The 13,990-nt window shown below is 34.6% G+C and overlaps 1 protein-coding gene across 1 annotated transcript; it reads right to left on the bottom strand.

Moving 5' to 3' along the window:
- Positions 1–8,377: 8,377 nt before the first annotated feature.
- LOC147406729 (uncharacterized) lies at positions 8,378–10,248 on the bottom strand. Its single transcript, XM_086434905.1, has 2 exons — positions 9,506–10,248; positions 8,378–9,433 (listed from the first exon to the last, which is right to left on the bottom strand). The coding sequence occupies exons 1-2, from the start codon at positions 10,234–10,236 to the stop codon at positions 8,548–8,550; spliced, it is 1,617 nt and encodes a 538-aa protein (XP_086291031.1). The 5' UTR covers positions 10,237–10,248; the 3' UTR covers positions 8,378–8,547.
- Positions 10,249–13,990: the final 3,742 nt, after the last annotated feature.

The following is a 13,990-nucleotide window of genomic DNA, read 5'->3' as shown; positions in this document are numbered from 1 at the left end:
TTCAAAAGAATAGCGTTAACTTAATGAATTTTGCTTTTTTTTCTTATGCTTGATTCTATTTTTAGGCCATTCTTGGCATTCCGCAACAACAAAAGAACAACTATCAATAGGATCCGCTTCAAGATAGATTTGAAATTTTTTCAAAACCCTAAAAATACAAGGAGATCAAGACGTCATTATGCACCGTCATACACAAATTATTCAAAATGAAAGCAACCAACCAAACTTTAATTTGTTTATCATAACTGTTGAAACCTTAACATAAATCAAAATCAAGCTAGGGTTATTGATTTACAAGACGTAAATATGGGAAATGTTCAGCAACAAACATTTTGGCAAAACATTTTTTAAAACATGGGTTAGAGGTTTTGGAATGTGCTGATTTTTGATGAGGATGATCTCTACGGTGAGGAGATCATCCTCACCAAAAATCAGCCCATTCCAAAACTTCTAATCCAATAAAAATGGTTTACAAAAAATGGATGGTCCACGATTTTTCAACTTGTAAACTGGGGCTAGAAGTTTTGGAATGGGCTGATTTTTGGTGAGGATGATCTCCTCACTGTAGAGATCATCCTCACCAAAAATCAGCTCATTCGAAAACCTCTAACCATGTTTTGAAAAATGTTTTGTCAAAATGTTTGTTGCTGAACGGGACCCGTAAATATATATATGAAAAATCTCCTCAGACTGGGCGAAATCAACAGATCAAGAAGAGATCTGGCGACTAAAAAAGATCAACAGAAGGGGAAAAAAGAACAAAACCTGGAGAGGCTGATCAACTTGAGAGAGGAGATCAGATGAGTGTTCAAGTAAGAGACTGAGGAGTGAAGAGAGAGCCGTCTTGACGTGCTTTGAATGGGTCCTTCGCATCAAACTCATCGCTGCCTCCATTTCTATCACAGAGAGAGAGGTGCGTAGGTTAAGAGCTTCGACTGATAACGAGAGAGAGAGAGAGAGAGAGAGAGAGAGAGAGAGAGATGAACGAGAGGGAGAGATGGTGCGCAGGATAAGAGCTTCAGCACAGAGAGAGAGAGAGAGAGAGAGAGAGGGGCGTGGAATATCACTTTGAAATTGCTTACGAGGGTCTGCATTACTTTTCACACATATGTTTAAGAAATCACTTGTATCATTCAATGCAATGACTTTATGATTTGAAAAATAAATTACAATATTGTAAGAATACTTTTATAATTTAAAAACTAATTAATATGAAATTAAATTAACAATACTTTATATTCACCCTTCTTTCTTTGAGTATGTTTGATTGTATGAAGAGCGACTTTTCATGGAATTTGATATTCATAAAAAAGATAGTGCTGAAAAATGGGTGGGATTGGAAAATAAATTCCATTGTTTGATTTAATCTAGATAAAATCATAAAAAAAGTATTGAGGAAAAGGAGGAGAGAGAGAGAGAGATAGAAAGAGGATGGTAGAAGATGGAGGAGAGAGAGGGTTGGGGGTGGAGGAAGAAGAAGAAGAAGAGACAAAGACATAGACCCACACACAGAGAAAGAGAGAAAGGGCAGTGGCCGACGATAGCAGTGGAGATGGTGGCGACGACATAGACGGTGAATGTGATGATGGCTATGATAGTTGTAGTGAGGAAGAAGAAGAAGAGATGAAATTAGGATTTTGATTTGGGGATGAAAAGTAATAATAAATTTCATTTTTCCACTTATATTTTATTTTCTCATTGATAGAAATGGAAAAATGAAATCTAAGTTTTGTAGGACTTTTGAAGGTGGATGGAAAATCATTTTTCATGTAAATGATTTTTCACCCTATTTTCCATGGGCGATCAAACTTACCTTTTGTTCTTTTTATTTATAATTTAATTATAATGAGATCAATATGATGACCCAAACTAGACAAGTTGATAAATAACCACAGACTTTAGTCACCCTTTATCTTATAAAGTTGAAGAGGAGTTGGTGTTGTGTAAATATCTTATATTTTGTTGCGTTACGTAGAGTTGTAATGGAGTGAATTGGTTAGTGGGCAGGGGCGAAAGGGACAGTGCCCCCTCCCAATCTAAATTTTTTAGGGATATGAAAAGGAAAATTGTTTAATAATTTTCTTAAGGGTTTTTTATTTTTTCAGGAATATTTTTTATGTTTTGGTTATAAATAAAAAATTTTAGGGCTATAAAATTTAGGAGAAAATAATGATTATTCTTGATCTAATCTGTGGATGTAGGCACACTATCAAACTATGTAAATCTTTGTGTTTTGTGACATTTTTATTATTTTTGTTATTTCATTTTTTCCACAGTTGGATAGTGTACTGTAGCTAGATGGGATGTTTATCCCCTAAAAAAATGTAGTAATGGTATGATCCACCATTGTGTTTTATCTTTAACATTTTGTCTGAAATCATTAACTCATTCTCCCAAAATCCTTCATATTTAAATTTTTAGAAAATATTCTTACTGTTGAGTTTTGTGGATGGAAGGAGATAGAATCTTAAGGTTGAGTACGAAAGTATAATTTGTAACCAAAAAGTTGAAGAAGGGGGTCTGGGCTAGAGGTTGAAGATGAGGGCATTTAATCGTTTTTGTTGGCCTCTAAGAGAAGTCCGAAGTTAAGGAGGGGAGGGGAGGGGGGTGTGTTTCATAAGTTTGAAAGGAAAGGGACTCTCTCTCTCTCTCTATTGAAGTATAAACAAGGGAAGAGTACAACCTAACTTGTCTTAACACAACAAGCTAAGCAGATCCAAAATCACATTGATTTTTCTTTCTGTTTATTTTTTCACTTAACAGGAGGAGCTCTGTATAATGCTTGAACTATTACGGGGATCGAGAAAATGAAGAAGAAATACAGAGAGAGAGAGAGGAGAGAGATTATGAGCAGAGAACCGTTACATATCTGAAACAAGGAGATAAGTAGAGAAGACATAACAGAGAGAGAAGAGGAGAAGACGCTGTTTTTATTTTTATTTTTAATTTCACTTAATGACGTGGTAGATGACTCATTAAGTTGGTGACGTGGCTTAGTATCCACGGCAGAACTGTGAGAATCACAGTATCTAGCCTGTGTCACCCCAGCATTACTCTTTGTTTTTTCGTTTTTTTGGATTGATAAGCTAGGGTTGAAGGGTCCATCTCTTAAAAAACAACAAACTAACGAGAATAATTACAACATAGTTCTTCTACCAGTATTCTCGTGAACTCGTAGGGTATGCAAAATGCATCCTTAATGCTATAGAATTTTTTTTTTCTACGGGATTACAATCTTGCTAAAAGATCAGCAGACATGTTCACCCTTCTCTAGAAAAACTCGAATCCATCCACACATTAGGAAGGTTGAAGATAATTTCTGATTTTTTGTAATTACTTCCTGATATTTCCATGTAGTCTCTATCTCCTGATTGAGTTTAGAAAATCCATACAAATAATCAATCAGGTTTTATTCAAAGTTCTGGTAAAATAAATAAACTTTGGAAGATATCAACTTCGAAGGAAATTAAAAATAATCCTAACCACCATGAGTCAGTGTGGGAAATGGGCCACAAATATCTATGTAAAAATAATACCTAATAATGTAATATTTATCTTAGTATCTATTTTTCTTTAGTTGGTCAAGCTTTGATTCAATCAACTAAGTGCCAAGATAAATAAAAATCCAACGGCTCCACGACATTAAGTCCAACGATCACAAAATAAAGAACTTATCTCCAAAACAGGGATGGCACCCCATATAATCCATAAAACTAACAAAAAATCAAATTTGCAAGTCTAAAATACATGGTGAGCCTCATTTAAGTGGCTTCTTCAATATTTGGTCCGCAGAAGATCCTGTGCATAATAGGGATGGTTGGAGAGTCATGGTTGCATATTCTTTTGTTTATCTGAATGGCAGATCTATTGATGGTATCTCTTACACATGCCTCACAGTATGTTTCTTTCTTTTCCCATTCCAAGGGCTCGGTAGCATCATAAATTTTCTGGTTATTTGATAGTGCTCTTATGTTGAGACTATTTCTTGGTGACGACTTCTCATATTGAAGGATTGGTTGAGCTTTTTTCTATGATTGCTGGGATTCTTGTACAACTATGATATCAAGATCAATGTTTGAGCAAGCATATAAGATTTCATTTCACGGGGATCGATAATTTAGTGATATTGTGAGCAAGAAAAGGAAAGAATGATGTTGGGATAGATGATATTGTGAGCAAGAAAAGGAAAGAATGATGTTGGGATAGATGACAGTTGAAGTGGTCATACAAAAGATTTCAGTATTTGTGGGGGAGATTCTGAATTTTTCCCCAAATCAGATTATTATCAATCAGATCATTTCTTCCGCAGTTCAAATGATCGATTTTTAATTGATAGGTTCTATCCAGTGATAAACAGATCGTGACAAGCAGTCCCACGACCGACCCCAACCAGTATCCTTATTCTTAAGCAATCAATAATAAGATCAATCGTTTGTAGGTTTTTTTTAGAATCTTTCACAAGGAAACACAAGTTACGTCAATTACTAAAAGCAATGACATTATTAGAATAGGGAAATGTTCAGCACCCTAAGTTTTACCACACATTTTAACAAACGTTTTTTGTCCTACATGGGTTAGTCTTGGAATGGGCTGATTTTTTGGTGAGGATGATCTCTATGATTAGAAGATCATCCTCCCCAAAAATCAGCCTATTCCGAAATGTTTAGCCCCATGTTTACACGTTGAAAAATCGTGGACCATCCATTTTTTGTAAATCATTTTTGATAGGGTTAGAAGTGTTGGAATGAGCTGATTTTTGGTGAGGATGATCTCCTCACCATCACCAAAAATCAGCCCATTCCAAAACTTCTAACCCATGTAAGACAAAACACGTATGTTAAAGTGTGTGGTAAAGCTTAGGGTGCTGAACGGGACCCATTAGAATAATATACAAATGCAAAGGGATTGTTCTATATAGGGTGCAACTTGGTCTAGTTCAAACTGAGAACCGAACAAAAATGATAGCTTTGGGGTGGTTTGGTTTGGTTTGGAACAAGTTGTGGTTTGGTTCCAAATTACAAAAATGGAAAACTGATCAATTTGGTTCGGTTCTTAGATTAAAATAGTATAAAACCGAACCGAACCAAACCAAGAACCAAACTCTTATGTAATAAATAAATATATGTATATAATAATTATTATGAATTATTTGAAGAGTTAGGACATAGATTAATGATCTTTTATGGATAAACTAATGAATTTTTATAGATATATTAGTGATTTATTGTATGAAATTTAATGTTTATTTTTTCATTAAACAATGTTACTTACGATTTATAGAATATTGGCAACCCATAGAACCAAATCCAACAAAACCGACTTTAGTTCAGTTTGGGTTGGTTTGGTTGTGGTTCTTATTTAGGGGAACCAACCTATATCTGTTCGATACCAATTTGACCTCAAACTAAACCAAACTTAACCAAGTTGCACCCCTAGTTCTATATGCTTAAAATTTGGATTCTAGATCCACGAATGACTAGTAATATTTCGTAGATGGAAATATTTTTTTAAGTCTAGAAGTTTCGCTTGCTATGACTTTGATCGTTATACTCAAAGTCGCCATCACGGAGTCGTTATTTTTCAGGCATCCTTGATCGCTATCTAATTTTTCTTGATCGTTATTTCCTAATTGTTATTTTTCCACAATTTTGTTAAGTGACATAGCAACCACTGATTGCTATATTTTGATAGCAACTTCGCGATTGCATATATAGCAATCACAAAATCACTATTCGGGTGAGACTTTTCGACTTATAACAATCATGATCACTATTTCTTCGAGATGTTTCCTCATTATTTTTCTTCCTCTTAACACTTTTTACCCCAGTTATTGGTTTTTTTCATGCCGTTTTGTCAATTATCGCCCTTCGACATCCATTATTGTTCCCCTTCTTGGTCCTAGGGCTCCATTTAAAAACCCTAAGTTTGGTTCCTTTTGATTTTCTATAGGACCTACTTGACTATTTTGGTTTTTGGGGTCTTTCCACCATGGATTTCACAAAGCACCAACAAATAAAGATTGGTTTTATGAAACTAGGTGGTGCTTTGAGTGGTTCTTACTGTAATTTTTCTTAGCCTTAGGGATTCTTGGATTAAACTTTGTCTAGTTCCTCTTTTGTAACAATCACTCCCAATCTATTTCTTGGTGTCTCTTGATCTGAGTCGTTTAAGATAATTTGAATGTAAAATGACGCAAAAAAACAAAGTAAGGCTTTGTGTCTTGTTTTGGCTCTTTTATACCCTTGCAAAGTTTCCTAGGAATACTCATTGCATGACCTTGGTCCCCTTTCGTTGTCCTCACTTTATTGGGCTTTATGACCCGTTAGGACTTTTGTTTTGAGTTGGTTTCTCTACTCTTTGTTTGGCCTCATCAATCAAGGATATCAAATATTTTTGAGTGCGATGCTCGCCTTTGTGTTTCCCTCTAGTAGGTAAGCATCAAGGGAACTTTATTGTTATACATCAAGTTGGGCCCACAACTCATGCCACAATTTAGTCTTTTGTTTGGGAATCAGACATTAGTTTGATTGATTAGAGTCCACGAATTGAAGAATTTGGAGATTTCAAAGTCGAAGGAATTGAAGACTCAAAAAGTGAAAATATTGAAGAAATCAAAGTTCAAAAGCTAAAGGAACTGCTACTGATCGCTATATAGTGATTAGAGAAAATAACGATCTATGATTGTTATATATCGATCATAGATTTTGTTTTCAGTTGCTTAACTGATTTCACATTTCTTGATAATGTTAGTCTTTTTCTTTGTAAGATCCTCCCTCTATAACTCTATAAATAGAGATAAATAAAGGGGAAGGTTTCCATTCAAGGAGATGAAAAAATAGAGTTTAGTTCTAAGTTTTTGAGTCGTAGTAATCTTAGAGATTTTGAGAGAAAAAATTTCAGATCTTGAGATTTTCCCCTAATCTTGTGAGAGTCCTTTCCTATTATAGTTGAGATCTTATAAAAGATGAAGCATTTTCCCTCAAGAAGGAATCAAATAAATTTTTTTTACTCAAATATGTAAAAATTCCGCTAAATCGAATAAGGTAAGATTAAATTTATGATAAAATTATTAATTATGATCTTTTTATTGTTGATCCTTCTTATTCACCATTAAATCAACACTTTCACAGTGGGTCTTTGATTTCTTTACTTTTAAATCTGGTTTTACCATCAAAATGGGTTTCTTGATCACCAATTTGATTTTTAACCATAAATTTTGATTTCTCAACATAAGAAATTTTCTTAATTGAATTTGAAACTTTATTTTCGATTCAATTATTTAATTCTTAATTTGGCCTCAAATCTTGGAATTTAAAGAAATTCAACATAAAAATGGATCTAATCACCTTACTATTTGTGAGATTGGATCTTTGATCATTTATCCTTGTAATGGGGACGAGATCAATCAAGAAACTCCTCCCAATATTTCCCTCCAATCCAGAAAAGAGCAGAATCTCCCACACTCCCTTTGATTTCTCCAATCTATCCAGACGAGGATAGGTAATTCGGTAACTATCTTTCAAGGTTAGCTAAAAAGACTTTTATGAAGAGTTTTTAATGTGTGAAATATCTAAAATTCCCCTAACATATACATATATAAATATATAGGGTCAGGATCAAGGGACATATGAAAAAACATATGTAAAAACAATGTAACATTAATAAATTTTAAAAATAAGGGTAGAAGTTTCGGATTGAGCTGATTTTTTGTGAGGATTATCTCTATGATGGGAAGATTATCCGGAAAAAAAAAAATCAGTCCAATCTGAAACTTCTAACCCCATTAAAAGTAATTTAGAATGTGGACCGTTGATTTTTTTTATCAATTTTTGTTAATAATTTGTAAATCACTTTTGATGGATTTAGAAGTTTCAGATTGAGCTGATTTTTTGTGAGGATGATCTTCTCATCATAGTGACCATCCTCACTAAAAATCAGCTCAATCCAAAACCTTTAACCTATATTTTGAAAAACCATTGTTTTTTACTTATGATATATATATATATACAAATTAATATTTGAGGACTTGAACCTTTGTCTAGATTAACGTTGATGCTAAGCTTAGCAAACCAAAACAAAAAAGGCTAAAAATACAAATTAATTATAGTTAAAATAAGATAATAATAATAGTAAATTATGGGACTTTACATGATGTTTAGTATTTTATAAGACATTGCTAATTCAAATTTTAGAAGAATTCGTGTACGCAATGTAAATACAACACAAAATATATGAGTCGGCTTAGAGAATTTCGAGCCAAATGAATGAGTTGGTTCAAAAAGGTTTAATACCATGTCGACTAAAAATTCAATCAAGTCCAGTCTACTTGGATGAATTTAAAGAAATAGTTAAAATGAATAAAGTAAAAGAAGAAAAATAAAGAACAAAGATTAAACATAAAACCATAACTAGGAGTTTATTTAAAATGCACTTAACCACGCCCCAACAACAATTAAAAATATTAATCTAGATTCTAGTTGAGAATACAAGAGGTTTCATGAGAAATTGGGTTGGAAGATAATCATTCTAAGTTGGGCCAACCTACTTTTAGAACCCAAAATTGTTTGAGTTGAATGCAATTGGAGGATCTATAGGATCTGGTCCATTCGGTACCTTCCTTTTGAGCACAAAATTAACTGAGCTAAATGCAACTGGAGGCTCTATAGGATTTGGGCCACTTGGTACTTCTCTTTTTAGCCCAAAATCTTCTGAGTTGAATGCAATTGGAGGCTCTATAGGATTTGGGCCACTCGGTACCTTTCTTTTGAGCCCAAAATCGTTTGAACTGAAGGCAATTGGAGGCTCTCTAGGATTTGGGCCACTAGGTACCATTCTTTTTAGCCCAAAATCGTCTGAGTTGGACGCAATTGGAGGCTCTCTAGGATTTGGGCCACTCTGTACCTCTCTTTTGAGCCCAAAATCTTCTGAATTGAATGCAATTGGAGGCTCTATCGGATTTGGGCCACTCGGTACTTCTCTTTTTAGCCCAAAATCGTCTGAGCTGAGCGCAATTGGAGGCTCTATCGGTATTAGGCCACTCGGTACCTTCCTTTTAAGCCCAAAATCGTCTGAGCTGAAAGCAATTGGAGGATCTATGGGTATTAGGCCACTTGGTACCTTCCCTTTAAGCCCAAAATCGTCTGAGCTGAACGCAACTGGAGGCTCAATAGGATTAGGGCCATTCGGTACCTTCCTTTTCAACCCAAAATCGTCTGAGCTGAACGCAACTGGAGGATCAATAGGATCAGGGCCATTCGGTACCTTCCTTTTCAACCCAAAATCGTCTGAGCTGAACGCAACTGGAGGCTCAATAGGATCAGGGCCATTCGGTACCTTCCTTTTCAACCCAAAATCGTCTGAGCTGAACGCAACTGGAGGCTCAATAGGATCAGGGCCATTCGGTACCTTCCTTTTCAACCCAAAATCGTCTGACCTGAACGCAACTGGAGCTCATATAGGATCAGGGCCTTTCGGTACCTTCCTTTTCAACCCAAAATCGTCTGACCTGAACGCAACTGGAGGCTCAATAGGATCTGGGCCTTTCGGTACCTTCCTTTTCAACCCAAAATCGTCTGAGCTGAACGCAACTGGAGGCTCAATAGGATCTGGGCCATTCGGTACCTTCCTTTTCAACCCAAAATCGTCTGAGCTGAACGCAACTGGAGGCTCAATAGGATCAGGGCCATTCGGTACCTTCCTTTTCAACCCAAAATCGTCTGAGCTGAACGCAACTGGAGGCTCAATAGGATCAGGGCCTTTCGGTACCTTCCTTTTCAACCCAAAATCGTCTGACCTGAACGCAACTGGAGGCTCAATAGGATCAGGGTCATTCGGTACCTTCCTTTTCAACCCAAAATCGTCTGAGCTGAATGCAATTGGAGGCTTAATAGGATCTGGGCCATTCGGTACCTTCCTTTTCAACCCAAAATCGTCTGAGCTGAACGCAACTGGAGGCTCAATAGGATCTGGGCCATTTGGTACCTTCCTTTTGAGCCCAAAACTTTTCAAGTTGAAACGATTTAAATCAAATTCCACTGAAAGATCTACGACATCAGGGTTGTTTAGTACATCCCCTTCGATCTGAAAAATATCTGAATCCATAACATCAAGAGATCCCCCATGCCAAACTTTTAGATTTGTGCTTGAAGGAACAAACCTATTTGTCTCATAAGCAACTACAAGAGAAGATCCAAAGAGGAGAGTGAATACTAGCAAACCGAGTCTTGAAACCCCCATTTTTTAATTTTTTTTACAACTTTTCTTGATTGAAACAACACCGACATCCTTCATTTTATAAGCATGTTCTTGGATTTTTCTTTAAAAAGCCAACTGTCCTTATTAAGAAAGATTTTAAAGTCTTCACATTTTTCTAGACAAGAAAATCTAGTGGTGAAGATAGTATTTTTAATTCGCTCATGGTTTTTAAAACAAGGATAAGTTACTCCGGAGTTTGGTAGATTTGGCGTTTCCATTGTGATTAAGATATTCATGGATTCTTTCTTGAAAGCCCATTGTTCCTATTAGGAAAGATTTTTAAGTTTACACGCTTTTCCAAGCAATAAAATCTTGTGATGATCTTTTTTTATAGTTTATCAAGGTAGTATTTTTTAGTTGGACCGTGGGTTTTAAAATTAGGATAAGTTCCTTGGGAGTTAGGTAGATATGGAGCTTCCATTGTGAATTAAATGTTCATGAATTATTTCTTGAAAGCCTCTTTTCCCTGTTAGGAAAGATTTTTTTAACCTCCAAAGTATTTTAGGCAAGAAAATCTAGTGATGAACTTTTTTGTAGTTTATTAAGGAAGTAATTTTCTAGTTGGCTCATGGTTTTTATAATTAGTTTTAAATTCATGGATTCTTTCTTGAAAGCCTCTTGTCCAAATTAGGAACTATTTTTAAAGCCTCCATAGTTTTTTAAGAAAGAAAATATAGTGATGATTTTCTTTTGTAGTTTATCAGGGTATTATTATTTAAGTGGGCTCATGATTTTTAAAACTAGGACAAGTTCCTTCGGAGTTAGGTAGATTTCAAATTAAAAATAATAATGTCATAAAAGTCACCAAAATTTGCAATCAACATTAAAGAAATTAATTTTTGATGAATAATTTTGGATGGAAATGAAGGATGTCTAATTATTAAAGCACCCAATGAATTAATAAAGGCAACCCACATCATAATCAATTTTTTTTTTGTTTTATATGGGTTAAAGTTTTTGAAATGAGCAAATTTTTAGTAAGGATGGTCTATATGGTCTAGAGATCATCCTCACCAAAAATCAGTCCATTTTGAAACTTCTAACCTGTTAAAAATAATTTAAAAAAAAAATGGACGATTGACGGTTCTTGAACTTGTTTTGATAGGGTTAGAAATTTCATGATGGGCTGATTTTTGGTGAGAATGATCTCCTCATTGTAGAGATCATCCTCATCAAAAATCAACTTATTCTAAAACTTTTAATCCATATAAGACAAAATAATTTAGTCATGGTGTGGGTTTATTAATTTGTGGGGTGCTTATATACTAATGAGGAAATCATCCCGACAAAAAATCAACTCATTCCAAAACTTTTAACCCATATAAGACAAAATAATCTAGCCATGGTGTGGGTTTATTAATTTCTGGGGTGCTTATATACTTATCTATGGGATATAAGAGGCAATATCCTTTTAAGTATAAAGGCATACTTGTCTGTTTAAAAAAAAACAAAGGGCATACTTGTCCGTGTCGAAAAAAGCGAAGTGCTTACCGCTTCAGCACTTTTTTTCAGCATCAAAATAGTGCTGAATTTTTTCACTTATTTTCAGCAATAAGCGCTGAAAATATAGAGTAAACAAACGCACTATTTTGACAAAAAGTACTGAATTTAATTTTTTCAGCAATAAGTAATGAAAAATAGCACAAACAAATACTACCCTACTGATGTTTCATTCTTTTAGTTCATCAAGGAAATATTTTTTCAGTTGGCTCATGGTCTTGAAAATTAGGATAAGCTCATGGATTCTTTTTTGAAAGCAGTGTCCCTATTAGGAAAGATTTTAAAGCCTCCACAAATGTTTAGGCAAGAAAAGCCAATGAAGATCTATTTTGGAAACAACATATTCTTTTATTAAATTAAATAAATAATAAGCATAAAATTTCATATAATAAATCATTAATTTATTTATTAAATAATATTTTCAATTATTGGTAAAGAAGTCATTAATCTATGTCCCAACTAAAATAACTCATGAGAAATGAATATATTATTATTTATTATATAAGGTTTGGTTCTCGTTTGGTCCAGTTATATACAAGCCTTGAACTGAGAACCGATCCAAATTGACCGGTTCTTTATTTTCTAAACCCAAAATCGAACTGCAACTTATTCTATGTTGAACCAAATCAGCCCAAGGCTGTCGATTTGGTTCGATTCTCAATTTGAATAGGACCAAGTTGCAACCCTATTGAAGAGTACTCATTTGAACTTGAACCATTTAAAGGTAAAAATGCCCGACTTTGACGATCAGTTGGTAATTATTCTCAACTATAGTCTTCATAACCAATTATGAGAGGTGATAATGATACTTGGTAAATTCTTGCCTAATGAATTATTTTAAAACTAGTACGAGTCACGGACAAATGCACATGTTTTACGAAAATTAGGCTTTATGCATGATTTCTTTATAATAATTAATTAAAAAAATCAAACTTTCGAATAGATAATATCTTAGATATTACATTTTATCAATTAATATATTATAAGGAACATTTTGTAATTTAAAAATATTAAGGTCATGCTTGATTTCGTGACAAAAGACCGTATTTCAAAAGAATAGTGTTAACTTAATGAATTTTGCCTTTTTTTTCTATTGCTTGATTCTATTTTTAGGCCATTCTTGGCATTCCGCAACAACAAAACAACAACTATCAATAGGATCAGCTTCAAGATAGATTTGAAATTTTTTCAAAACCCTAAAAATACAAGGAGATCAAGACGTCATTATGCACCATCATAGACAAATTATTCAAAATGAAAGCAACCAACCAAACTTTAATTTGTTTATCATAACTGTTGAAACCTTAACAGAAATCAAAATCAAGCTGGGGTTATTGATTTACAAGACGTAAATATATATGAAAAATCTCCACAGAGTGGGCGAAATCAACAGATCAAGAAGAGATCTGGTGACGAAAATAGATCAACAGAAGGGGAAAAAAAAACAAAACCTGGAGAGGCTGATCAACTTGACGAGATCGGATGAGTGTTCAAGTAAGAGACTGAGGAGTGCAGAGAAAGCCGTCTCTGCGTGCTTTGAATGGGTCCTTCGCATCAAACCCATCTCTGCCTCCATATCTATCACAGAGAGAGAGGTGCGTAGGTTAAGAGCTTCGACTGATAACGAGAAAGAGAGGATATGAACGAGAGGGAGAGATGGTGCGTAGGATAAGAGCTTCAGCACAGTGAAACAGAAAGAGAGAGAGAGGCGTGATTTGATCCAAGTTTCCCTCGCTAAAACCGTCTTTTATAATATTGAGATTACTTTTAATGGGGAATATCACTTTCAAATTGCTTACGAGGGTCTACATTACTTTTCACATATATCTGTTTTAGAAATCACTTATATCATTCAATGCAATGACTATGATTTGAAAAATAAGTTACAATATTGTAAGATTACTTTTATAATTAAAAAACGAATTAATATGAAATTAAATTAACAATACTTTATATTCACCCTTCTTTCTTTGGGTATGTTTGATTGTATGAAATGCGGGCTTTCATTGGGAAAATAAATTCTATTCTTTGATTTGATCTAGATAAAATAAAAAAAAAATTTGAGGAAGAGGAGGAGAGAGAGATAGAAAGAGGATGGTGGAAGACGGAGGAGAGAGAGGGTTGGGAGTGGAGGAAGAAGAAGAAGAAGAAGAGACAAAGACAGAGACACACAGAGAAAGAGAGAAAGGGCAGTGGCCGACGACAGCAATGGAGGTGGTGGCGACGACAGAGAGGG

This window comes from Akebia trifoliata, chromosome 3, assembly GCF_017979445.1.
Source record: "Akebia trifoliata isolate Shusen 1 chromosome 3, ASM1797944v1, whole genome shotgun sequence".
Classification (NCBI taxonomy): Eukaryota; Viridiplantae; Streptophyta; class Magnoliopsida; order Ranunculales; family Lardizabalaceae; genus Akebia; species Akebia trifoliata.
Note: the sequence above shows the minus strand (reverse complement) of the source record. Positions and strands in the feature narration are given on the sequence as shown.